This window comes from Heterodontus francisci, chromosome 13, assembly GCF_036365525.1.
Source record: "Heterodontus francisci isolate sHetFra1 chromosome 13, sHetFra1.hap1, whole genome shotgun sequence".
In the NCBI taxonomy this organism is placed as follows: Eukaryota; Metazoa; Chordata; class Chondrichthyes; order Heterodontiformes; family Heterodontidae; genus Heterodontus; species Heterodontus francisci.
In genome coordinates this window covers 12,304,278-12,330,463 of record NC_090383.1, presented here as the reverse complement: position 1 = coordinate 12,330,463, position 26,186 = coordinate 12,304,278, and the positions used below count along the sequence as shown (strand labels likewise).

Here is a 26,186-nt window from a genome sequence, read left to right as displayed (position 1 = left end):
CAGGAAGAACTCAAGTTGTAAAATATTTCAAGATCAGGTGAACTTAGTATTACCTCAAGTCAGAGCAGTAGGAACAGACAGTCATTAAACATTCGGAATAATCTACCTGATAAGGTAGTAGAGTCAAAAACATTAGGAATATTCAAAATGTGGTTGCATGTTTGATTGGGTGAGTTGGATTACTGGAGGAGCAAGCTTCAATAGGATTGTCTGTCTTTTCATCATTTTACGTTATGAAAAGCAAAAAAAAAAAAAATCACAAACGTTCTGGACTCATTTCTCCACAGCAAATTTTAGAAAGCGAATGCAGTTTAAAAATATTCAATTCAGAATATGCAGCAGCTCCATTACAGTTTGAGAACCTGCTCTTCACAGGTCAAACAAGTCTTTGTGATCAAAGCAAGGCTTTAATGCAAAAAAACTTTTATAATACAGTTCACTTTTTAACACTTGGCAGACATTGAATGTACAATTCAAAAGTTTCAAAAATACTAAAGAAGCAAATAGCTTTGTAATCAGTGGCAGGAGCAAGTTTCTGAATCCTGGAGAAATCTTTCATACATGCAGTTCATAAAAATAAGACATTTGAGAAAATTGTGTACGTGTGTTGGATCAATTAACTATTTTAAAAAAGGAAGTCACAAGTTTAAAATCAGTTTGACTAAATGGATTTATTTCAGATAACATTTGATAGTTGATTCCAATATGGCTAAACTGGTAATGGAAACACAATTATACAAATTATAAATAAGATCAATTTTGAAAATAGCTAAAACCATTAAGAAAAATACTTCAGTGTATGAAGTTAGTTTCAATAACTTGATATAACCAATGAAATTATGTAAAAAAAAGCAGTATATTTTAGTTGGCCACATAAATCCTGACTAATTAGGACCTTCATATTGGAGAGTTAGAGTCCCTTGAACAGGCTGAGACTGCCTGGAACAAATTCAAGCAAACTTCTAGAGTTCTGAAACCCAACTCTTCTTGCGTTAAATTGCAACATAAGTAAATGTTCCAAAAATACTTAATTCCATTCTCTTTATTCTCCCCAGCCCTCTGCAAAAAGTAAAGAAACATTTTACACCGTTGCATAGAAATACTTCTCTCATTGAGAGCACCTTCCTTCAACTACCACCCACATGCAAAAACACTTTGCTAATGCTCCACATCACAGCAGAAAATTCCAAATGGCACACTTTTCATATTATATCAAAATATATGTATAGCAGTTTGTAAAAACTTTCAGCTCAAGTTTTACAATGGGCTCCAATATCGAGCAGTTTCAGCATTAGCAACAATACTTGGAGGAAAGCTAACTTATTGATTCTTCCAACTTCTGTCTTTTGGCTGCAGGTTCTTCAGATTTCTGTGGTTTAGGATTATTGGCAACAGATTTATGTCTGTCCAGAGCAACAGTAATACCGGTCAGGATGTAGCCACCACCTCCACTCATTGTCAGCTTCGGATGAGTCCGGTTTGGCAATACCTGAAAAATTTGGACAAATTAAAGTTTGAACATTGCTGGAAATTACTTAGTGCTAGAAATTCATTGTGCATTTTCTTTAAAAGGAGATTTATTTTCAGATAATTATTCAAAGCATTGTAATGGTGTTTTCTTGCTCTGTTTGAAAACAATGTTTTTTTTTGAGAAAGGACTGGGATTAGTTCTACCTAAATTTAATAGATCATTGAGTATGTAAAGTTTGCTGAAGTCCTGTACTATGGACCCTTCAACTGTTTTTTCCTCATTTTAAAACAAGTCAAATTCCTGTTAAAATTACTGTAAAGTAAGCCTCATATAGCAAAATTATCTTTACAGTCTAATTTGGCTGAGATACAAACCAGGTCTGAAGGACTGCAAATCTAATACAGCAACATTGATACAGCACACGCAATAGGTATAATAAAAAAAGGTTGGAGAGTCATATTACGTAGTCAAGAAGAAAATTAAACGAGATACCAAAACAAAAAAGGTAGAAAATCTGCTGATTTGCCTAGACAAAAAATATTTGGACAAACTGAAGAATCTTGTACAAATTAACATGTTTGGGTCTGGCACATGCAGTTTAAAAACCACATGCATTAAAATGTCTACTTTATTAGCAACGTGCTAGCTTCGCAGGTTACATGCGCGAACTTGGCTCAGTGGTAGCACCCTTGCCTCACAGTCATAAAGTCGCGGGTTCAAGCCCCATTTCACGACTGAGCATATGATCTAGGCTGATACTTCACAGTGTATTACTGATAGAATTGCATTGCCAAAGGTGCCATTGTTTAAATGCTCAGGCATTAACTAAAAGATCACAATTCAAAGAATGGTGTTTTAGCTGACATTTACTCCCCAAACACCAACAAAACGGATTGTCCGGTCATTTATCGGACTGCTGCTCAGGGGTTATACATCCCTGGCCCAACTTGTGCCATCAGAATGTACGGGGCAGCCATTCACTGCAAATAAACAAGGACATTCAAATCTGTCATACAGATGGATGAAGAAGTGAGGATCTTAGGAGGAGATCAAACATATCACAGGGATCACTTTCATGTAACTCATACAGTAGAACTGGCAATGGTTGGTTGTCAGCTGAGGAATGGCGAAGGTCATGGGGAGAACATAGTAGATATTTAGGAAGGGAAGGAGAGAACAACAGCCCTGTTTCAGCACAGCTCGTTTAATAGCATACTCATCTCAGAGTTTGAAGGTTCAAATTCACACCAAGACTTTGGTTGACATTTCAGTGTATACGGGGGACTGCTGCATTGTCAGACAATATGCCCAAAACTAGATTAACTGATCATTTATGCCATCTTCATTTGTGGGTCCCTGTAGTGTTAAAAATGGCTGCGGAATGCACCTACATCATAGTAATTTTTTTAGGTGAAGCATGTTGGAATGTTTTTGAGGGGCATGATAAGGCGCTTTAGATTTGTGAGCTCTCTCTCAACATTATAATTATTTTGAACTTCAGTAAGACCTATGATAAAACTGAAGTACAAAAACATTTGAAATAAATTCATGAAACATTTATGATAAAGTAAATGACTTGTGAATTTTTTTTAAAGTGTTAAGAGGCAGCATGTACAGCCACATTCTCCCTAATATATACTCAGTATGACCAAAACAGAAGGATTCAATATACAATGTTGCAATTACCTTTCAAAACATTAGGAATTCAAAACTTGGAGGCACTGAAAATCTGTTTCTGAAATTCTACTGTAGGAGGCACCAACAGAGTTTAGTTGAAGTTTACCTGATAGCCTCTCAGCCACGTTTCAGATAGCCGCAGGTTAACAACTCCACCCCTTTCTCGTAGATTTGAATAGCACACAAGCAAAGGCTAGATGGGGGAAGAAAAGAGACAATGAACTGAACTGTGCCCCCAAATGTTCAATCAAACCAACAATCTGCCAAATAGCCAGTTTTACCTCTTTGTATTGGCAGTAGATGACAAACGGTCTAGATGGTGCCACAAACTCCAGAAGACAAAGTAGTAAGGGGCTAGGATAAAGGCGACTTGCTATAATTAACCTACAATAAAGAAAAACAGCTTTTCACCAGAATGTAATAAAACATGAATTTTCACTTAATTGAGGTAATCCAGCACTAGTATTATCCATTATTTACAATGAAATGGCTTGACAGGACTATGGTGGAGAGGTGGAGAAGTTTAGAGAAGGAATTCCAGAGCTTTGGACCTAGACAGCTGATGGCACGGTAAAGGAAGTGGGAGATGGCCAAGAGAGCAGAGTTGGAGGAATGCAGATTTCTTGCAGAGTTATTGGAAGTGAATCAGGAGGGAGGAGGTCATTGAGGGATTTGAGCACGAGGATGTGAATTTTAAAATGGAGGTCCTCAGGGACCCGGAGCTAATGTAGGTCAACAAAAGCACAGGGGTGATGGATGAATGGGACTTGGTAGGATAAGGGCAGAGTTTTGGATGAGCTTAAGTTTATGGAGGGTGGAAAATGGGAAGCTGACCAGGAGAGTGTTGTAAAAGTCAAGTCTGGAGGTAACAAAGACATAGATGAGACATTCCTAAAAAGGAAACATAAACATTGAGAAGTCAGCATCAACGATAGGCAATATGATGTTGAATACATAGAACTGTTCATGTGACATTAATATGATCACAGAGAATTAAATCTTCTTGCAAACATCAGCAAATGTACTTTAACTGATGCCTCTATAAAATGAGTGATCAGCAAAATTATTGTGTTTTACCTACATTAAATAATTTAGGAGATATGGTAAATGGGGAAATGCAGCATATGTGGTGTACATGGGCAGCTATTGGAGATTATTATGGGATATGAGAAGATTAGAGGAATTAAATTGAAAACTGGTTAGAAGGGAGGAAACAGGGAAATAGAGTAGGAGTCAAGGACAATTTCTCAAGAGTGGTTGTAAGTGAGTCATGAGGCTTCAGTTTGATGTGCACATCACTGATTTGGATATGGAGCGAGAAGGAATAGTGTCCAAATTTGTAGCAGATACTAAAATAGCAGGTAGGCATAGTAAATAATTGAGGACCATAGGAAGTTTCAAGGGGAAGTTGGTGAAATGGTAAAAAGTGGAAATAATTGAAAGTCAGAAACAGTCAGCATGAAGTGCTACATTTTAGTTTTAAAAATCTATGTTTTGAATGGGGGAATGCCAGCTGCTGCAGATAAGTGAAAGGATTTGGGAGCTCGGGTTCACAAAACATTAAAAGCAGAGTATAAAAGAACTAACTGAATATACGAAACTAGGTTGCTGTCCGATATGAGAAAATATAAATATGAAGACAGACTTGAAAAAGTGGAGTTATTTTTTGGAAAGAGGTGATCTGATTATGAAGGGATGGTACATAGTAGATAGAGACAGTCCATCTCAGTGGTTGAGAGGACATAGATACAAAGTTAAATGCATGAGATTTAGGGCAGAGAGCTGGGAAATATTCTTTCTTTAAAGACAGGGTTTTGAGGCTGTGGAATGCACTAACAGTAGTAATTAAAGCAGAAACCATATCAAAGTTTAAGAATAGGTGATATAAGTAGTGGAAGGAAATGGAGATAAAGGGATGTGGGGACAGGACAGGCACATGGGATGACTGCTCATGTGGAGGATAAAGACTAACATGGACTGGGTGGGCTGAATGGCTTGTTTTAGTGTTGCAATTTCCACAAGTCTTAATTCATTCTGTATAAATATGGATTACTAATTGTGCATAAATTTGCAAAGATCAAGGTGCACCCAAACTGTCACAGTTGCCACTCAAGAAAAATCTGCAACAGAATTATAGTGGAATTCATTTAATTTGTTACATAAGCTCACCCATCTGCATTTCTCTCTTGTAGCACAGCAGCAGCAGCCTGTAGTTTCTTCAGCCGATCTTCTTGCTTGCTCTTCCTTTCTTCAACCTACCAAGAAACATGTCACCAAAGATGGAGTCCAATTTGATTTTGCAAGACTAAAACTTGTACAACAAGCAGCACAAATCTAGGTTAGAAACCTGAGATTATGCTGCACAAGGAGAACAGTCAAATAAATACGTTAGGCTACAGCTCACAAGAGTTGATTTAAATTTTGTTTTGAGAATTTTAAAACAAAACTATTTTCTTACAGGAGGTAAATCAAAGATACTATTATATAGAGATAATGCAGCCAGAATAAAGTGGTAGGTGTAGGATCCCAAGTGAAAGAAGGGTACGTTTAGAAAGGAACACGGATTTGGTATTTTTAAAAATAAGTTGTCACTAGTGGATGAGGCAAGTAAGTACACAAAACCAAGAGCTGTCAGCTATTCAGAGTACTGATTAAATAGCCCCTCTTTTATTTATAAATTATTTAAAAAAATCATCTTTTGACATTACATGGATGGATTTGACTAAATTGAACTACAGATTTTGAAATGTCACACCAGCATTCATGTGTGCATTTGGAGCAGAGAGGAGAAAATCAATTGTTCCCTTCCCTTTTCCCAGTAAATGTATTTAAAGATAATTAGGCATTAAGACCCAGAGGAGTTCTGAAGTCATTAGTTAGAAGCACACTTGCTCAGAAAGACTTATATACTGAAATTGTCAGCATCACAACCAGGGTATGGTACTTGTGAAAGATACTGGATTTATCAGTTTGACCATAGTACGTGACTAAAGCAGAGCAATAGTGAGACGAAGCAGCGACTTGCCATAAACTGACATTACAGTTAATGAACTGAATGCAAACTGAAGTGTGTTGAATGACCAAGGGCATAAGCTGACTGGGGAAACAACATAAGACAGCTAACAGGAAAAGTGCTGTAGGATCCAAGACTAAATTTAAAGAAATGATTAGCACAAAAAAAGTTATGATGCAGTTGATGACTGAAACAAATAAAAGGGAAAAAGATACTTTATAATGTTTTAAATATTTGCAATTGCATAGTGGCTTGTTAGGTCAAAACATCAAAAAGCCCTTCAGAGAATCAATTTACTTTTGAAATGCAGTGACCGTTCTCTACATAAAGAGAATCAAATCATTAAAACCAGTGTGCTTTGTGATGGTGGTGGGTATTGTTCACTATTTTACTGCTGCCTAACTTAAGCTAATGAAACCAGGTACCCACAGATATCAAGTCACAATCAATCTGGAGAAATATTTCTCCTCATATACAATAACTTTGTTTAAAATCACGGGGCCGTAGAAGTTGGATACATTAGAATTTAACATTCCACATCTATTATCTCTGGGAAAATCTTACATTGGATTTTCTGTCTGCATTTTTTTCTTTATTTTCAGTCTCCTCACAAGCAACATCGATGGCCTCAGTTTCCCCAGATTGGTTGTTATCCATCATGGTTTCGCCACTCAGCATCCCATCATCCTGTTGTGTGCTCTGTTGGCTCCCATTATCTTTTTCCACCACAACTTCGGTTTGTTTCTGTAGTGTTTCTTTCTCAGCTGAAAAACCTCCAGAAAGAAGACTGTTCAATTTGTTGATAGGAAAGTCATACAGATGATTATAAAATGATTTTGGAAACCCAAAGTTCTCCATCGCTGCTCTGATAGGCATGCTACCTGGATACATGTGGATAACAGACCCAAAACCTGCAGAAAAAGAGAAAAACAGATTATACAGAATAGGTAGTTGGATACTAATTACAGACAGGTGTGTAATCTAGCTTGGGATCAGCATGCCTATGACTGACAAATTAAAATTTCAGCTAAATGTTTTGCTCAAACTTAGAGTGGCAAGGGCAAGAGAAGCAGCAGCTAAAGAAGCTGCCCTTATCTTGGTGGCAAAGAGGTTCATGGACTCCTCAAACTTAGAATCAGAGTCAGAGTTATTACGCCACAGAAGGAGGCCACTTGGCCCATTGAGTCCATGCCAGCTCTCTGTAAAGCAACCCAGCCAGTCCATTCCCCCACTCTAATCCTGTAGCCCTGCAAGTTTATTTCCCTCAAGCGCCTATTCAATTTCCTTTTGAAATCAGTAATTCTCTCCGCTGTCACCACCTGCATAAGCAGTGTTCTGGGTTATTACCACTTACTGCATAAAAAAAAACTTACTCCTCACATTCCCCTGCATTACTTGCACAAACCTTAAATTTGTGTTCCCTAGTCCTTGTACCATCAGCTAATGGGAACAGCCTTTCTTTGTCTACTTTATCCAAATCTGTCCATTTTGTACACCTCTATCAAATCTCCTCCACTCCAAGGAAAACAACCCAGCTTCCCCAACCCAACCTTGTAGCTAAAATCCTTCATTCCTGGAACCATTCTGGTAAACTTCCTCTGCACAATAATCAGGAGGAGGAGTATACCATATGGCCCATCGAGCCTGCTCTGCCATTCAATACGATCATGGCTGATCTTAGGCTTCAACTCCCGTTTCCCGCCTGCTCACCATAACCCTAGATTCCCCGAGACAAAAAAACTGTCTACCCCAACCTTAAATATATTTAACAATGGAGTATCCACAACCCTCTGGGGTAGAGAATTCCAAAGATTCATGACCCTTTGAGTGAAGTAATTTCTCCTCATCTCAGTCATGGACGCAATATTCTAGTTGTGGGCTAACCAGAGCTTTATAAAGGTTGAACATAAATTCCCTGCTTTTGTCTCTATTTATAGAGCCCAAGATCCCATATGCTTTGCTAACCACTCTCTCAATATGTTCTGCCACCTTCAAAGATTTATGCACATGAGCCCCAGGTCCCTCTGTCCCTGCACACTCTTTAGAACTCTGCCATTAAGCCCACATAGTCTGTTTTTAGAGGCCAGTTGGAAAGCTGCAGGGAAGTGGGGTAGAAGGAGATAGTTGGTTGTGTTGAAAAGAAGCCAGGAGACATCTTTGCGCTCCAGGATGATTCCAGAGGAGTGGGTGGTTTGGCAGAGGAGAATGAGGGTAAGTAGAGCCTGAAGTAGTCCAGCCAGATCTGGTGATGGATGGTTAAGCCAGTTAAGCACCAGATATGCTCAATTCTCTGCCCCTTGGACTCGAGTAAAAGATGGGGCCATACCAGGGATGACTGAGATGGAGACAAGGGCAAACATGGAGGTGAGGGAGTGGCTGAGCAAATTGACACCTGTAGAGGCATTATGTAGGACGGAGAGCCAAAACTGGACAGCTGAGAGTTTGGAAATGCAACTATAGGTAACTTGGGGAAGTTTTTTCCTTCAGGGCAGAATCAAACAGGGCTCGAAGGGAGTCGAGGGGTGTGGATAAGTGACAGCAAAAGGATCTGTAAATTAAAGCTACCTAGCATTATTTAACACTTCTGATTTGGAAAATTGAAAGCTTGCAGTTTTCTTTACATGCATTTTATATTTTTCAGTGTAACCAATTCTCTCCGACCCTTCTTTCCCTGTAATACTTCTGCTTAACCTTGTATGACACTAGACTTCCAACCGTGTTGCCCAATGACTAAAGTAAATTTCCATTTTGTTTGCTGCTGCTGTTATTTGCTGCATAGACAGCATTCTTAAGGACAAGGGAGAGAAAGGTTCCACTATGAAAAGCAAAAAAGATAGTGCTATTTTCTTGCTAGGGCAAAGAAAAAGAGTAATAAAGATTGCATCTCCACCCTTACTCTCTACTTCCATTTCCTTGAAGCGAACCATCGTATCCCTCCCTAATCCATTCGTCACCCACAGTACTCAGGAATGGAATAAGTGCTACAAAACTTGTATATTTTTATAAAAAGGGAAGTGGTTGTACCAGATTAATAAACATTATAGAGGATGAAGATATTAGCATGATTTAAACAAAACTTTCTGAACTCATTTTGTGACATGCACACTATGCATAACTTGCACAGGTCCCCATTATGCTTGATGTTCACTGCAATTAGAATTTTTGGATGATACAAGCATTAAATTTATAAGTCTATATTCCCAGTTGAGTTCTTCAGATCCAACTTCAGTGAGATGTATTGGTAACAGGATGAATTTTGCCAAGTTAAAGTTCAATAAGTACAGCCATGAAGCTTCATTAGTGATTAGACTGGTCAGCTATACTACAATACAATACAATTTAAAAATGAGTAGTTACAACACATTAGAAATTCTCATAACAGTCTTCAAATTTAGATTTCATTACCTCCTAACCTCTCCATTATAGCGCCTAGCACCAGACCAGCACATGTTTCTGCTACAATTACTTTGCAGCCAGCATGGATGTTCCCAAGAGTTAACATTTGAGCCAGTGTGTCGTACCGTATGTAGCTGGAAAAGAATGATTAGTTAATAATGGTGAAATTTTGTTGACCTATTCAGTAAATCAGCATCTTTGGGGCTACAGCAACATCAACTGTGCAATTTAAAGATAATAATGTAATGAGCCAATCTCTCTTCCCCTACCTCCGCCTCATGAAGTAGGCAAAATGTTACAGAAAGACACAATCAAGGGTTCCAAGTGGGTAGAACAATGATAAATCAAATTTAACGAGGATAAGTACAATTTCTTATTAACTGGAACAACAAAGGGTACCTACTGATTACAATTCTTCCAACTCCTTTCCTTGTGCCCAATGAAAATAAAATTCACCCAGACATGCCAATATGCCTCTTCCCCTCTGAACTAAAGCTAAACTTTATATACAAAGTAATTTGGGATAACATGCACTAGGTGCCTAATAAACCCATTTATTGCCCCTAGACTTTACATTGTATTTCAACAGCACACATCACCTCAGAAGAATATTAACACTGGTCGCACCAGAGATTTTCAGTAAATTAGGTGATCAAATTGCTTTATTCTTGGTTAAAAGACACTTATGGAAATAAGCATGCTGAAACAGACTCAAAACAGTTAACAAAAGGATTAAAACAAATAAACTAGTCAAATGAATTCAATAGAATGGCTTTCTTTTCAGGCCTGTCACTGGATTAAAAACAACAAATTTCTCAGGAAGGGAGCAACTCCCAATCCCTACTGGTGACAATGTTTATCGGCATTACCTACGTAATCTTGTTTAGACTTCGTACTTGCTGTGGCTACGTCAAAATCATAATTTAGTAATGGTCCACATTTTGCAGCTGTAATGACGGCAAAACAGTTAGCGTTCGCTGTTACCGCTCTGTGAAACTGACAGCAACTTCCGTCGTCCGCACATGTGCAATTAAAGGCAGAAATCCAGAAGTTGCTGTCAGTGATTTCCCGCTCCTCCATAGGGTACCCTGTTGAAACCCTCGTGGATGGAAATCCGAGAAGTCACTTAAAATGACATGACGTGAACTTCCACTTGTCACACTATTAGTCACTTTAAAAACCCTTGAAAAAGTTACATTATGTCGAATGAGGTGTAACTGGGCTCATAACCGTGTACTAAGCTATAATCATTGAACAACCTCTGATCCTGAAAAACTAATTTTGTATTTGTGGAATGTCAAATTTTTCTATGATAAAATGTTCCACAGATTTAAAATAATTTTAAAATTTATGATTTTTGAGCTTCTACCTTAATCCCACTACATAATCTTTATTTTGTTCACTGTAAAATGATTAAAAAGTGAAGGATAAACAGTGCATTTTATTTCCTGGTTTACTGTCTGAAAATTTTTCAATGTGATAGGCTGCTTATCCTGCTTGATGACATCACTGCTGGTGGATGCCAGTGATCCCCTTTAGCCGGTGCCAGAACGTAATTAGTGTTGGGAAATGCGAAATTCATGGCACAGAAATTGATAAATCTTTTGTGGGCAGCTTTCTTCGACGTCAGCAGCGAGCGCTATCAATTCACTGCTGACCGCAAAATCCAGGTCAATATGTCATAAGTATCCAAGCCAGATGCTCACGACTTGCAGTCTTTCCCCTGAACCTGCAATACTGAGGTGCTTTACTTGAATAATTATAGCAAACTCCAAAATGTTTTGACAATTACCACCTATGCTGTCTTGACATCTATGATGGGGTTATCCCGATCAGATTATATCATGGCTTAAGTGGCCTGGTGATATACGTGTATACTGTAATTGTTTCTAAAACTTGCATGTGCTCAAACAATAGTATTAGCTTGAATGGCTTCTGATCAGCTTCATGTAGAACCAATAGAAACTATGAAGAACCTATTCCACATGTGCAGAAAAAACTTGAGTACTACTTTTCTTCAAAAAAACATCGTTTTTCAGCTAGAAAGGAAACATGGTACTGCCCTACTGAAATCCAAAATGCAGCTATTGGCCTGAAATGTGCTCTAAAAGTTTTTAAACACCATAAAAAGAATTTCAACTTGACTTTACTCACCAAATTTTACCAGGCTCACGGGAATGATACATCATAGCCATTATGCGAGCAGTGGGCTTCAGGATAGTTACAAAAGCTTCGTACCTGTCAACAGAATTTGGCCAGGAATTATTTTTCTCTAAGGTGGGAAATACTTAACATTTATTTGAGCCCTAAACATAGTTATGTAATTGATAATATACTGGAATAGTGTGCAGTTTTGGTCTCCACATTTAAGAAAGGATATACTTGCACTGGAGGCAGTGCAGCGAAGATTTACTAAATTGGTCCTTGGGATGAGGGGTTGTCCTATGATGAGAGGCTGAGTGAATTGGGCCTATATTCTCTGGAGTTTAGAAGAATGAGAGGCAATCTAATTGAGACATCCAAGATTCTGAAAGGGCTTGATAGGGTAGAAGCAGAGATTGTTCCCACTGCAGAGAGAATCTAGAACACGGGAACACAGTCTCAGCATAAGGGGTTAATCATTCAGGACTGAGATGAGCAGAAATTACTTCACTCAAAGGTTTGTGAATCTTTGGAATTCGCTACCCCAGAGGAGCGCGGATGCTCCATTATTGAATAAATTTAAGACTGGGATAGACAGATTTTTGGCTCCGCAGGGAATTGAGGGATATGGGGAGTGGGCAGGAAAGTGGAATTAAAGCCCAAGATCAACCATAATCGTACTGAATGGCAGAGCAGGCTTGATGGGCCATATGGCCTACCTCTGCTCCTATTTTTTGTGCTCTAAGACATCAAGGTGCATTTTAGATGGCCCATCCATTGTAGGTGTGTTGAGAAGTATTTGCTTCTGAATTGTAGCATTACAATGTACCAGTTAACTATATTCTCTTGCCAATGTACTGCCTTTCAGAACCACTGAATTAGTATTTTACAAAAAGAAAAAAATTCAGATCTTAAAATTTTAATAACTGTAATTTATTAAAAACAACTATAATTTATATGCCAATGTAGAAAGTAAACATTTTATCCCAGTCAGGGTAAAACCTTTCCCATTTAACACATTACAAGATTATATACCCCAGCCCCTACCCAAAAAACAAAAGCTTACTTTTTCTTCTTCTTCTTAATGTACTTTTCTTGAGCAAATCCAGTTTTGTCTCTAAATGTTGTGCTATTCTCAATCAGATGTTGAACAATATCCTGCATAAAATAAAAACTTAGCTTTAAAAAGGCAAATGCCATTTGGGAATACATGTACAATATAATTTCTATGCACAGAATTTAACTCTCGGTAAATAGCCAACTTCTCCAGTATAAAAGGCATCCCTACCTGCCCTTTTAACCCTTGATCTTTAAGTGCCTCAATGTCATCTCTGCTGAGCTTCTGGGACTTGCCATCATCAATTATGTTTCGGTTATCAATACCAGCTTCATTTGTTTCTAGAAGAAAAAAGTGTGGACTGCTTTAAAACAAACAGAAGAAAAAAACAAAACCTTTTCCTTTGTAGTGTCTTGGGTCACATTTAGCCAAGACTATTAGGATGAAGGTGTCTTTAAAATGTAAGCATTCCAACTGAAGTGAATCTCAACACAGTTCTTAGTGGGGAAGAGCCCACAATATACAATTTTCCATAATTAATTAAATTAGTATCCACAGTCGTTAATTTTTTTTTGCCCGGAGTTAAGGCACACAATTAAGACAGAAACATTATCCTGCATCCATCTGTGCTCAGTACCTACAATAAGTGACAAATAAGCACAAAACATTTCATTTCTCAGCAGGCAATTCTCAGTAGTTATATCTTTAGCAATTGAAAAAATCCGTAATCCAAATTATTCAGAAAACTTAGAAACCATCCCTTTATTCCTCCCCCCTCACCCCGCATAAAAGGTCAAAAATAAACTACAATTCATTTTGAAAGCAAATTTTCTTTTAATCCTTTATTAGTTTTGATACATATTATGGGAAGATAACTTTTTGCCTTCCTTTTCAGTTCAACAAATGAAAGTAGAGAACAGTGGTAAAATGTAATAAGAACATAAGAAATAGGAGCAGGAGTAGATCATACAGCCTGTCGAGCCTGCTCCGCTATTCACCATGACAATATCTGATCTTCGGCTTCAACTCCACTTTCTCGGCTGCTCCCTATATCCCTTGATTCCCTGGGAGACCAAAAATTTGACTATCCTTAAATACATTCAATGATGGAGTACCCATTACTCTCTGGGTAGAGAATTCCAAAGATTCACAACCCTTTGAGTGAAGAGATTTCTCCTCCTCTCAGTCCTAAATAATCTTCCCCTCATCTGAAGATTGTGCCCCCGTGCTTTAGATTCCCTAACCAGTGGAAACAACCTCTCAGTGTCTACCTGGTCAAGTCCCTTCAGTATCTTGTAAATTTCAATGAGATCACCTCTTCTTCTAAACTCCAGAGAATTGAGGCCCAATTTACTCCGCCCAATATGGAAGACTAATTCACTAACCAAGACTGAGATTTCAAATCAGAAATAATTTACTCAGATTCTGGAGGTTTGCATGTAAAGGTTTTACAAGTTATATCCAATGAAGTGCTGACTGAATCACTTGGTTATATTTTATCCATGAGTTACAGGATACTTGTGGATAGCTGAATATAACCACTGGAAAAACACTGCCCAAAGAGCCCAAACTGTAACAGCAATCACTATACAGCACCTGTAAAAGTTAATGTCAAAATCACCCCTTAAAAAATTATACAAACTTAGCACTCTTCAACTCTGACTAGGAGTTATCATACTTTTGAATGCACGCGATCAGACTGTTGGGTGGAATGTTTAACTTCAGAAAATGGTTGCCTTACTGGTCAGCAACATTGACATTAAGCTGTCCATGATGCAGTTTACAGATACAGATTGCAATACAAGAAATTCTAAAATTACCTTTGGCAACTTTCTCAGTTTTTGCTTTAAGTAGTTGGAGTGCTCCACCACCGGAAACCTCAAAAGTGGTGCCATATTGCTGTCCAATCGCATTATCTAAGTAAAACCACTGTTTCTCAAAGATGATTTTTCTGGAAAACAAAGTTTGATATCCATTAACTTCTAGTTAGAACATAAAATTTCATCCAAAATCATAAGCACAATCATAATTACCTGTAAAATCATATTCTTCAAAATCTCAACACTTATTTTAGCAGATGTCTTGAATGGTCCAGAGTCATTTTATCACCTAGAAGTAATTATATAACCTCAAGACACCAGCAATCAAAGTAATTGCTTTTACTCTAACAGGTTAAATACAATTTTAGGTTTAAGGTGGTGGAACACAGATAAAATAATTCAACTACGGCAGTTGAAGAGGCAAATAAAAGATGCTTTGCGTTCAGACAGCACAGAAAGGCAGCTGATTGAAGCACCAACACACAGCACCATAAAATGGAGCGTCACAGAAGTATGAGCTTTTCCCTCATTCTAAGTTCCAAGTCTCAGCCACACTGTTGTAGGGAGGCAATGAGCAGCCTTTGCAACTTTGTGTGGAAGCCAGGTCTAAAAGGGGGAAAGTAAAGGGGCAAAGATGGTGGGAACCATTGCAGGGAGATTTGCTAGTGCTGTTTCGGGACGGTTTAAACTAGCTTGTCAGGAGGATGGGAACCTGACAGGTACCTCAAATTGGAAAGAAATAAAGCTGGTAACAGGAAGTAGAAAAGTAGCAAGTGACATTAGAAGGCAGGCGAAATAAAGGCAAGCATCAACTAGGCTTAGAATGCAGAATGTCAAGACGACAAGGTTAAGGCCACTCTACTTGAATGCACACAGCATTCACAACAAGGTAGATGACTTAAAGGCCCAAATAGAGGTAAATGGGTATGATCTAATTGCCATAACAGAAACGCGGCTACAGGGTGACCAAGACTGGGAACTGAATATTCAAGGATATTTGACATTTAGGAAGGACAGGCAAAAAGGAAAAGGAGGTGGTGTTGCACTGGTAATAAGGGATGGGATCAGTACATTAGTAAGGGAGGATCGCAAATCAGAAGAACAAAATGTGGAATCTGTTTGGGTGGAGCTAAGAAATAGCAAAGGGCAGCAAACATCGGTAGGAGTTGTTTATAGGCCACCGAATAGTTGTGGAAGTGTGGGGCATGGCATTAATCAGGAGATTAGAGAAGCGTGTAGCATGGGTAATACAGTAATCATGGGTGATCTCAATCTACACATAGACTGGGTAAACCTAATGAGCACCAATGCTGTGGAGGACGAGTTTCTGGAGTGTGTTAGGAATGGTTTTCTAGAGCAGTATGTTGAGGAATCGACTAGAGAACAGGCTATTTTAGATCTAGTATTATGTAATGAGAAAGGGATAATTAATAATCTTGTTGTAAAAGAACTTTTAGGGATGAGTGCCCATAATATGATTGAATGTTACATTATGTTTGAAAGTAAGGTAGTTCAATCTAAAGCCAGGGTGTTATACAGTCATAGAGATGTACAGCATAGAAACAGGCCCTTCGGCCCACCGTGTCCATGCTGACCATAATGCCTATCTATACTAATCCCACCTGCCTGCATTAATTCCATATCCCTCTATGCCTTGCTCATTCAAGTACCTGTCCAAATGCCTCTTAAATGTCGCTACTGTTCCTGCCTCCACCACCTCCTCAGGCAGCTCATTCCAGATACCTACTATTCTTTGTGTGAAAAATTTACCCCTTTGATCCCCTTTAAACCTCCTTCCTCTCACCTTAAATCAATAGTTTTAGTCACCCCTACCATGGGAAACAGACTCTGGCTATCTACCCTATCTATGCCTCTCATAATTTTAAATACCTCTATCATGTCCCCTCTCAGCCTCCTTCGCTCCAGGGAAAACAGACCCAGCTATCCAATCTCTCTTTATAACTCAAGCCCTCCAAATCAGGCAACATCCTTGTGAGTCTTTTCTGCACCCTCTCTAGCTTAATCACATCTTTCCTGTAGTGCGGCGACCAGAACTGCACACAGTACTCCTAATGCGGCCTAACCAACATTATATACAACTGTAACATGACATCCCAACTCTTGTACTCAATGCCTCGGCCGATGCAAGCATGCCATACGCCTTCTTCACCACCCTGTCTACCTGTGTTGCCACTTTCAGGGAACTATGTACTTGCACCCCAAGGTCTCTCTGCTCAACAACACTCCCCAGGGCCCTGCCATTCACTTTATATGTCCTGCCCTGGTTTAACTTCCCAAAATGCATCACTTCACACTTGTCTGCATTAAATTCCATTTGCCACTCTCTTGCCCACCTTCCCAGTTGATCTATATCCTGTTGTAACCTTAGACAACCTTCTTCACTGTCCACTATACCACCAATTTTGGTGTCATCTGCAAACTTACTAATCATGCCCCTTACATTCACATCCAAGTCATTAATATATATGACAAACAGCAGAGGGCCCAGCATCGATCCCTGCGGCACACCACTGGTCACTGGCCTCCAATCTGAAAAACAACCCTCCACTACCACCCTCTACCTCCCATCACCAAGCCAATTTTGTATCCAATTTGCTAGCTCACCTGGATCCCAGGTGTTCGAACCTTCTGGACCAGCCTACCATGCGGGACCTTGTCAAAGGCCTTGCTAAAGTCCATGTAGACAACGTCCATCGCCCTGCCCTCGTCAATCCTCTTGGTCACCTCCTCGAAAAACTCAATCAAATTCGTGAGACATGATTTCCCACGCACAAAGCCATGCTGACTATCCCTAATCAGACCACGCCTTTCCAGATGCATATAAATCCTGTCTCTCAGAATCCCTTCCAATAACTTTCCCACGATAGATGTAAGGCTCACCGGCCTGTAGTTCCCTGGCTTATCCCTGCTGCCCTTCTTAAATAAAGGCACATTAGCTATCCTCCAGTCTTCTGGTACCTCACCCATGGCTAGCGATGATACAAAAATCTCTGCCAGGGCCCCAGCAATCTCCTCCCTTGCTTCCCATAGCATCCTAGGATACACCTGGTCAGGCCCTGGGGATTTATCCACCTTAATGCGCTTCAAAACCTCCAACACCTCCTCCTTTGTAATGTTGATATGCTCCAGGATATCGGTGTTCCCTCCCTTGAACTCCCTAGCTTCCATGACCTTCTCCACGGTAAATTTGTTAAATTTGAACAAAGGAAATTCTGAAGGTACGAGGGGCAAATTGGCTGAGGTGGATTGGGAAAATACATGAAAAGGTATGACACTACATAGGCAATGGATAGTCTTTGAAGAAATATTACATAGTTTACAGCAACTATACATTCCTTCAAGGCACAAAAACCCCAAAAGTAAAGGCAGTCCACTGTGGATAACAAAGGAAGTTAAGGATTGCATAAGATTAAAAGAAAAGGCCTATAAAGTTGCCAGAAATAGTAGTGAACCTGAGGATTGGGAGGAATACAGCAAAGGAGGACGAAGAAACTGATAAATGGATAAATAGAATATGAATGTAAGCTAGCAAAAAATATAAAATCAGACTGTAAGGTACGTAAAACGGAAACATTTGGCTAAGACAAATGTGGGTCCATTACAGGCAGAGTCAGGAGAATGTATAAGGCGGCACAGTGGCGCAGTGGCTAGCACCGCAGCCTCACAGCTCCAGGGACCTGGGTTCGATTCCGGGTACTGCCTGTGTGGAGTTTGCAAGTTCTCCGTGTCTGCGTGGGTTTTCTCCGGGTGCTCCGGTTTCCTCCCACAAGCCAAAAGAATTGCAGGTTGATAGGTAAATTGGCCATTATAAATTGTCACTAGTATAGGTAGGTGGTAGGGAAATATAGAGGGACAGGTGGGGATGTTTGGTAGGAATATGGGATTAGTGTAGGATTAGTATAAATGGGTGGTTGATGTTCGGCACAGACTCGGTGGGCCGAAGGGCCTGTTTCAGTGCTGTATCTCTAATCTAATCTATAATAGGGAATAGAGAAATGGTAGAGAAGCTAAATGATTACTTTGTGCCTGTCTTCACTGAGGAAGATATAAGAAATCTCCCAGAATTAGAGATCCAAGGGATTAGGGGAAATGAGGAATTGAGGGAAATTAGTATTAGTAAAAAGGTTGTATTGGAGAAATTAATGGGGCTGAAGGTTGATAAGTCCCAGGGACCTGATATTCTACATCCCAAAGTGTTGAAAGAGGTAACTATGGAGATAGTGGATGCAATGGTGATCATCTTCCAAAATTCTGTAGATTCTGGAGTAGTTCCTGCAGATTGGAAGGTCGCAAATGTCAACCTACTATTTAAGAAGGGAGGGAGAGAAAAAACAGGAATTACAGACCTGTTAGCCTAACATAAATCATTGGGAAAATGCTAGAATTCTGAAGGATTTGATAAATGGACACTTGGATAATAATGATCTGATTGGGCATAGTCAACATGGATTTATGAATGGGAAATCATGCTTGACAAACCTGTTGGGAGTTTTTTGAGGATGTTACCAACAGAATTGATAAAGGGGAGTCGGTGGACATGGTATACTTGGATTTTAGAAGGCTTTTGATAAAGTCTCCCACAGAAAGTTGTTTAGCAAAATTTAAGTACATGGGATAGGAGGTAATATACTAGCATGGATTAAGGATTGGTTAACAGGCAGAAAGCGAACAGTGGGAATAAATGGGTCATTCTCGTGTTGGCAGGCTGTGACTAGTGGGGTACCGCAGGGATCAGTGCTTGGGCACCAGCTGTTCACAATATATATCAATGATTTGGATGTGGGGGCCAAATGTAGTATTTCCAAGTTCACGGATGACACAAATCTAGGTGGGAATGTGTGTTGTGAGGAAGATACAAAGTGGCAGATGGAATATGTGGAAAAATGTGAGGTTACCACTTTGGTAGGAGGAACAGATGTGCAGAGTATTTCTTAAATGATACGAGATTAGAAAGTGTAGATGTACAAAGGGACCTGGGTGTCCTTGTCAATAAGTCACAGAAAGCTAACATGCAAGTGCAGCAAGCACCTAAGGCGGCTAATGGTATGTTAGCATTTATTGCAAAAGGATTCGAGTACAGGAGTAGTGAAGTCATGCTCCACTTGTATAGAACCTTGGTTAGAGTACTATGTACAGTTTTGGTCCCCTTACCTTAGGAAAGATATTATTGCCATAGAGAGAGTGCAACGAAGGATCACCAGACTTGTTCCCGGGGTGGCGGGACTGTCCTATGAAGAGAGATTGGGGAAACTGGGCCTGTATTCTCTAGAGTTTTGAAGAAGAAGAGGTGATCTCATTGAAACCTACAAAATACAGGGTAGATGCAGATAAGAAGTATCCCCTGGTAGAGGAGTCTAGAACCAGGGGACACAATTTCAAAATAAGGGGGAAGCCATTTACAACAGAGATGAGGAGAAATTTCTTTACTCAGAGGGTTTTGAATCTTTTGATTTCTCTACCCCAGAGGGCTGTGGAAGCTCAGTCATGGAGTATGTTTAAAGCAGAGATTGACAGATTTTTAAATACAAATGACAGAAGGGCATAAGAGGATGGTGTGGGAAAAAGGCATTGAAGTGGAAGATCAGCCATGATCATATTGAATGGTAGGGCAGGCTGAATGGCTTACTCCTGCTTCTATGTTCCTATGTCCTATGAATAAAGTCAGGTGGGGCAATAATCAGATTGTTTCAACATCTAATATCTGTTTCCTTGGCTGTAGGAAGCATACGTTCTATTTAAACCTGAACAGAAGGAGCAGATTTTTAAATACCATGTACAATCCAATACTAAGAAACTCCTGGTTACAATATCCAAGATTTGAATTGATCAAATGCTACTTTAAACAAAATTTCAAGAAGTACCATGCAAGCAATCAGTCTAAGTTTGAAATCTTGATTTCACACAAAGTAGACATTTTTGTTCATCCATATGTACTGATATTTAACAGGATGTATATAATCTCCTTACATATTCTCATTTGTGATATAAGGACTTCATTAAATCCAGAATTCACATTAAAATATTGATTGCAAAATTTAATGTGGATCCACTCTTGGGAAGCAAAATTGTATTAATATGATAGTTTTATGATTACAGGTCAAATAATCTTATGACTGGATAACAGGCAAACTGTTAAACTTGGCTATATGCACGAATATTAGTGGAGCAGCTCTCCAGAGCGTCTCCGGTTTTAGAGTCTTTCTTGTGGAGCAAAGACATTTTATCTGAAAAGATTTTGAATAAGCACTGTAATTCCCTGCAGACTGTTTTCAAATGTAAACCTAAAGTATGCTTCAAAAATGTTCTGATGGTGCATCATTTTTGAAAAGAACCCTACTGACCATTAGGAGCAAACTGATATCAAGTTTTGGAAGACTATCCAATTTCTTATCTCATCCATTCCTAGTATGAAGTTATTTGTCACCTACTCCAGTCTTCAGCCACACACCATTTGCAGCAAACAAAAGTGGGCAGACAATTCCCCAACAGATCTCCAATGACATTCAGAAGCTGCGTACAAGATGTACAAAAAGAACCCAAATCCTTCCCTTGAAAAATGAAGTTTAGCTTATCACAAAACCTTTTATCAGCGCTATCCAATATTCTACATGCTGTTTGAGTCTGTTCTATAAGAGCTGTGCCGAGTTCCTTCCATAGCTCACGGTATTGATTTGTGCTGTCACAGACTGTATCCATGGTATCCAATTTTATTATGAGGGAAGTGAATATCTACAGCCAAAACACCCTGAAATTTCTCAACCTATTTAGTCTAGTAGATTCTCAGTCTAACACTACTCATGTTATTCAATTTAAAGTTATGCTCCATTGACAATTTCATCATTCCTTCAGCACAGGAACCATCATGCTCCACATATTTTGATTATCTCCATGTATTCTTAGCTTTATAAACTGAGGATGCAAGTGAGCGGCTGGGAATACGGTGCAAAACATAGAAATGCTATCAACATAAGTAACCAAGAATACCTTCAGAAAAAATGGACTGGCACAGGAGGTACAGGGTTACTACTCAAAGTGGTGCAACAAGAGGCTTGCAAGCAACCCCTAGGCAACAAAAGATAGGTACATTACTCCATAATCACCCTGAAGGGCAAGGACAATCTGAGATTCCGTTTCTTCACAACAAACCACACCATCTTATCCTCATCTCTCAAGATTGGGACCTTCTGCACTGTTGCCTCTGCTGCCACCTCCCTCTCTTGTCCCTAACCCACCCTGCCCAACCAGTCTTGACTATTCCAGTCTGTCAATTATCTTAATCCAAATCCCTTCACTCTGCAGTTTCTCTCCCAACTTGCACACACCCTCTTTTCAAGCTCATGTTTGCCCCACACTAAGTCATTGATCATCCCTATTCTGCTGACCGGCACTGGTCCTTTGTTGTCCAAACTATGCAATATTCAAACCTTATCGTTAACTTCATTTCCATGGTCTTACCTCCTTGGACAAGCCATTATTTCCTCCAGCTGAACAGTGGAAAGACGAAAGCCACAGATTTCAGTTCTGTCAAACTCCCTACCCTCACTACAGATTCCATTCTCCTCCTTGGCCACTGTCTCAGGCTGAACAAGATTGTTCACAATCTAAGCATCCTGTTCACCTGCATCCTCGCTGTCACAAAGACTGCCTACTCAGTCCAACATCCAGCACTAGATCATCAAAAATTTCCTGCAATGAAATTTTGGGAAGACCAAAGCCATTCTTTCCAGCTGGCATTAAACTCTATTCCCTAGCCACGGATTCCAGCCCACTAACTGGTTACTGTCTGAGGCCGAACCAGACTTTTCGCAACCCAAGTGTCCTATTTGACCTTGAGCTGAGCTTCCGACCACATATGCTCGCTGTTACCAAGACTGCTTACTTCCACATCCATAATATCATCCATCTCCACCCCGCCTCAAGCCATCTCTGCTGCTGAAGCCCTCATGTATGCTTGTTATCTCCAGACCAGACTATTCCAAAACTGTCCTGGCTGGCTTTCCATCCTCCACCCTGTGTAAACTTCAGCTAATTCAAAGCTCTGACCTGCATCAAGTCCTGTTCACCCATCACCCCTATGCTCACTGACCTACATTGGCTCCAGTCCAGCAATCCCTCAAATTTAAAATAAAAAATAAAATTGCGTGTTCCAATCCCTCCATGGCCTCACCCCTCCCTATCTCAAACATTCTCCAGCCCTATAACTCTCCAAGATAGCTGCACTTCTCCAATTATGGCCTCTTGTACTCCCCAAGTTCCTTCCCCCCTCCATTGACAGGCATGCCTTCAGCTGTATAGCCCTAAGCTTTGGGAATTTGGTCCCTAAAATTCTTCATCGCTCCCCTCTCTCTGCTTTAAAACACTCTAATACCTACCTCGCTGACCTGTCACCTGTCCCAATATGTGGCTCAGCATCAGATGTTGGCTGAGAAGGCTCCTCTGAAGCAGCTTGGGGCATTTTACACTAAGGGGACTGTGTAAACACAAGTTATTGCTGTGAGTGGGAAGGAAACATAGGTTTAAACTGATTAAAAGCAGATTTAGGACTGGTATCTGGAATTTTTTCTGCATATAACAAAATTATTAGCACAAACACTGGGTTCTAGGTAGCATGATGGAATAATTTAAGTTGCAGTTGGATGCAATGATGAGAGCACTGTAGGGTCTTTCTGGATGGAATAGCAAAGATAGATCAAATTATCTTAAAATCTTATTATCTTGCTGATCTGCAATTTGCACCTTAGTTTCTGTTACTGCTAGTGATCCTACACATTTTCACGAGAAGGTAGTAATAACGATTAGTACTAAACATACCCATAAAAATTAACAATTGTGCCATGAATAATTGCTCACAATAATTATCAATAGGACTGTCGATGTACCAAATTTGAAATTGAACTCATTAGCATGGCTTGATCGCCTTTTAATTTCCCAGAGGAAAACAGGCAAATTCAAGATTTAAAAGGGATGCTTCATTATCAAATATTTTTACAGATTATGATGGGTTAAAGTTCTAGTCTTCACCTTACTCTTTTAAAGCCATGTAGTTATACAAAGACATATTTCAGTGAAAGGTCATGCACAATAATGGCCTGAAATTAGCACTATCAGGTTGCTAGTTGCAAAACATATTATGATCTCTTCCAGGTCAAACCTACGTAACATCGTCCTCACCAATCTACCTGCTGCAGATACATCTGTCCAATACGGTATTGGTAGGGTGACCACCGCAAGTCCTTGCGGAGACAAAGTCCTGTCTTCACATTGAGGGTACCCACCATCGTGTTGTGTGGCACTACCACTGTGCTAAATGAGACAGATTTCGAACAGATCTAGAACTGGGCACCCATGAGGCACTGTGGGCCATCAGCAGAAGCAGAATTGTATTCAACCACAATCTGTAACCTCATGACCCAGCATATCCCCCACTCTACCATTACAAATCAAGCCAGGGAACCAAATCTGGTTCAATGAAGAGTGCAGGAGGGCATGTCAGGAGCAGCACCAGGCATACTTAAAAAATGAGGTGTCAGCCTGGTTACAACACAGGACTACTTGCATACCAAACAGCTGAAGCAACCTACAATAGACAGAGCTCAGTGATCCCTCAACCGACAGATCAGATCTAAGATCTGCAGTCCTGCCACATCCAGTCGTGAATGGTGGTGGACAATTAAACAACTGACAGGAGGAGGCTTCACAAATATCCCCAGCTTCAACAATGGGGGAGCCCAGCACATCAGTGCAAAAGACAAGGCTGAAGCATTTGCATCCATCTTCAGCCAGAAGTGCCGAGTGGATGATTCATCTCGGCCTCCTGAGGTCCCCAGCATCACAGATGCCAGTCTTCAGCTAATCCGATTCACTCCATGTGATATCATGAAACAGCTGAAGGCACTGGATACTGCAAAGGCTACGGGCCCTGACAACATTCTGGCAATAGCATTGAAGACTTGTGCTCCAGAACTAGCTACTCCCCTAGTCAAGCTGCTCCAGTACAGCTTCAACACTGGCATCTATCTGGCAATGGGGAAAATTGCCCAGCTATGCCCTGCACACCAAAAGCAGGGCAAATCCAACCCGGCCAATTACCGCCCTTTTAGTCTACTCTTGATCAAATTTTTCTGCAGCACCTGTGGAAGACCCTGTCACTCTAGAATTGGCCTTTATAGCCACTCCAGGCACTGCTCCACACACCACTGACCACCTCCAGGCGCTTACCCATTGTCCCTCGAGATAAGGAGGCCAAAGAAGATCGTCAGCAAACTGGTGGAAGGTGTCGTCGACCATGCTATGAAGTGGCACTTACACAGCAATAACCTGCTCACTGAAACTCAGCTTGGGTTCTGCCAGGGCCACTCAGCTCCTGACATCATTACAGCTTTGGCTCAAACATGAACAAAAGAGCTGAACTCCAGAGGTGAGGGGAGAGTGACTGCCCTTGATATCAAGGTAGCATTTGACCAAGTATGGCATCAAGGAGCCCGAGCAAAACTGGAGTCAATGGGAATCGGGGGAAAACTCTCTGCTGGTTGGAGTCATACCTAGCACAAAGGAAGATGGTTATGGTTGTTGGAGGTCAATCAACTCAGCCCCAGGACATCACTGCAGGAGTTCCTCAGGATAGTGTCCTAGGCCCAACCATCTTCAGTTGCTTCATCAGATGCTGGGAATTCTGCAGTGGGTAACTCATCTCCTGTCTCCCCAATGCCTGTCCACCAACTACAAGGCACAAGTCAGGAGTGTGATGGAATACACTCCACTTGCCTGATGGGTGCAGCTCCAACAACACTCGAGAAGCAGGACAAAGCCGCCTGCTTGAATGGCACCCCATTCAACATCCACCACTGCGCACAGTGGCAGCAGTGTGTACCATATGCAAGATGCACTGCAGTAACTCACCAAGGCTCCTTCAGCAGCACCTTCCAAACCTGCGACATCTACCAATAATTCCTACCATGGAACGATTAGTTTAGTACTATACATTTAATTTCGAAGTAAATTTGCACTTTTTAATCGTCTCTCTACATCATTTAAATACTTTCATTTAATAAGCTGAAGCCTACAAAACTTTGGCGAATAGCACTGTGCAATGTGCATGTCTCGCTGTTTCTTTTTAAAGACTCCATAAAGTCTGGAGCTTCTCTGCTATTTTCTCATGGTTCATCACATTACTATTTACACACTTGCTGGACAGTGAGGCTGCTGTACCTTCCTCTGTGCACCTGCACGGCTTTAAGCACCTCTTCTCTCTTCAGGACCACATGGTCCCCCTCGGTGACTGTGTGTGCCCCGCTGCCGTCAGCCGGCACCTCCACGGGCCCGGACATTATCAACACCGGCGCTGCTCCAGGCCAGGAGCCTTCAATCCATCTCCCCCCACAGGGGGGGGGAATACTCTATCGGACCAAAATAAATACAAACACAAGGAACTCTCGGCCGCTAATTTAAACGATGTCTGGTGTACCGCCACCGGCTAACCCGCTCCTGATCGCTGGCTCGAGCTCGCTCCTCCAGCAACCGGTTGAACCGAGCAGGCGCTACCGGAAGCGGAAGGGGGACCAACTTGGCGCGTGCGGGCCCGAAGCGACG

The 26,186-nt window shown here is 40.5% G+C and overlaps 1 protein-coding gene across 1 annotated transcript; it reads right to left on the bottom strand.

Moving 5' to 3' along the window:
• Positions 1–671: 671 nt before the first annotated feature.
• trmt6 (tRNA methyltransferase 6 non-catalytic subunit) lies at positions 672–26,148 on the bottom strand. Its single transcript, XM_068044370.1, has 11 exons — positions 25,806–26,148; positions 14,577–14,707; positions 12,988–13,097; positions 12,766–12,857; positions 11,712–11,795; positions 9,567–9,691; positions 6,726–7,072; positions 5,318–5,403; positions 3,430–3,532; positions 3,255–3,341; positions 672–1,489 (listed from the first exon to the last, which is right to left on the bottom strand). Exons 1-11 carry the CDS (start codon positions 25,922–25,924, stop codon positions 1,316–1,318), a joined length of 1,458 nt encoding a protein of 485 aa, XP_067900471.1. The 5' UTR covers positions 25,925–26,148; the 3' UTR covers positions 672–1,315.
• Positions 26,149–26,186: the final 38 nt, after the last annotated feature.

Excerpts from the sequence above, each read along its gene's own strand:
- trmt6 (XM_068044370.1), bottom strand. The coding sequence starts at position 25,924 with ATGTCCGGGCCCGTGGAGGTGCCGGCTGACGGCAGCGGGGCACACACA. Across the intron at positions 14,708-25,805 it reads GTGCAGGTGCACAGAGGAAG|AAAAATCATCTTTGAGAAAC; the intron begins GTACAGCAGCCT and ends TTTGTTTTCCAG. Across the intron at positions 12,858-12,987 it reads ATCAAGGGTTAAAAGGGCAG|GATATTGTTCAACATCTGAT; the intron begins GTAGGGATGCCT and ends TATTTTATGCAG.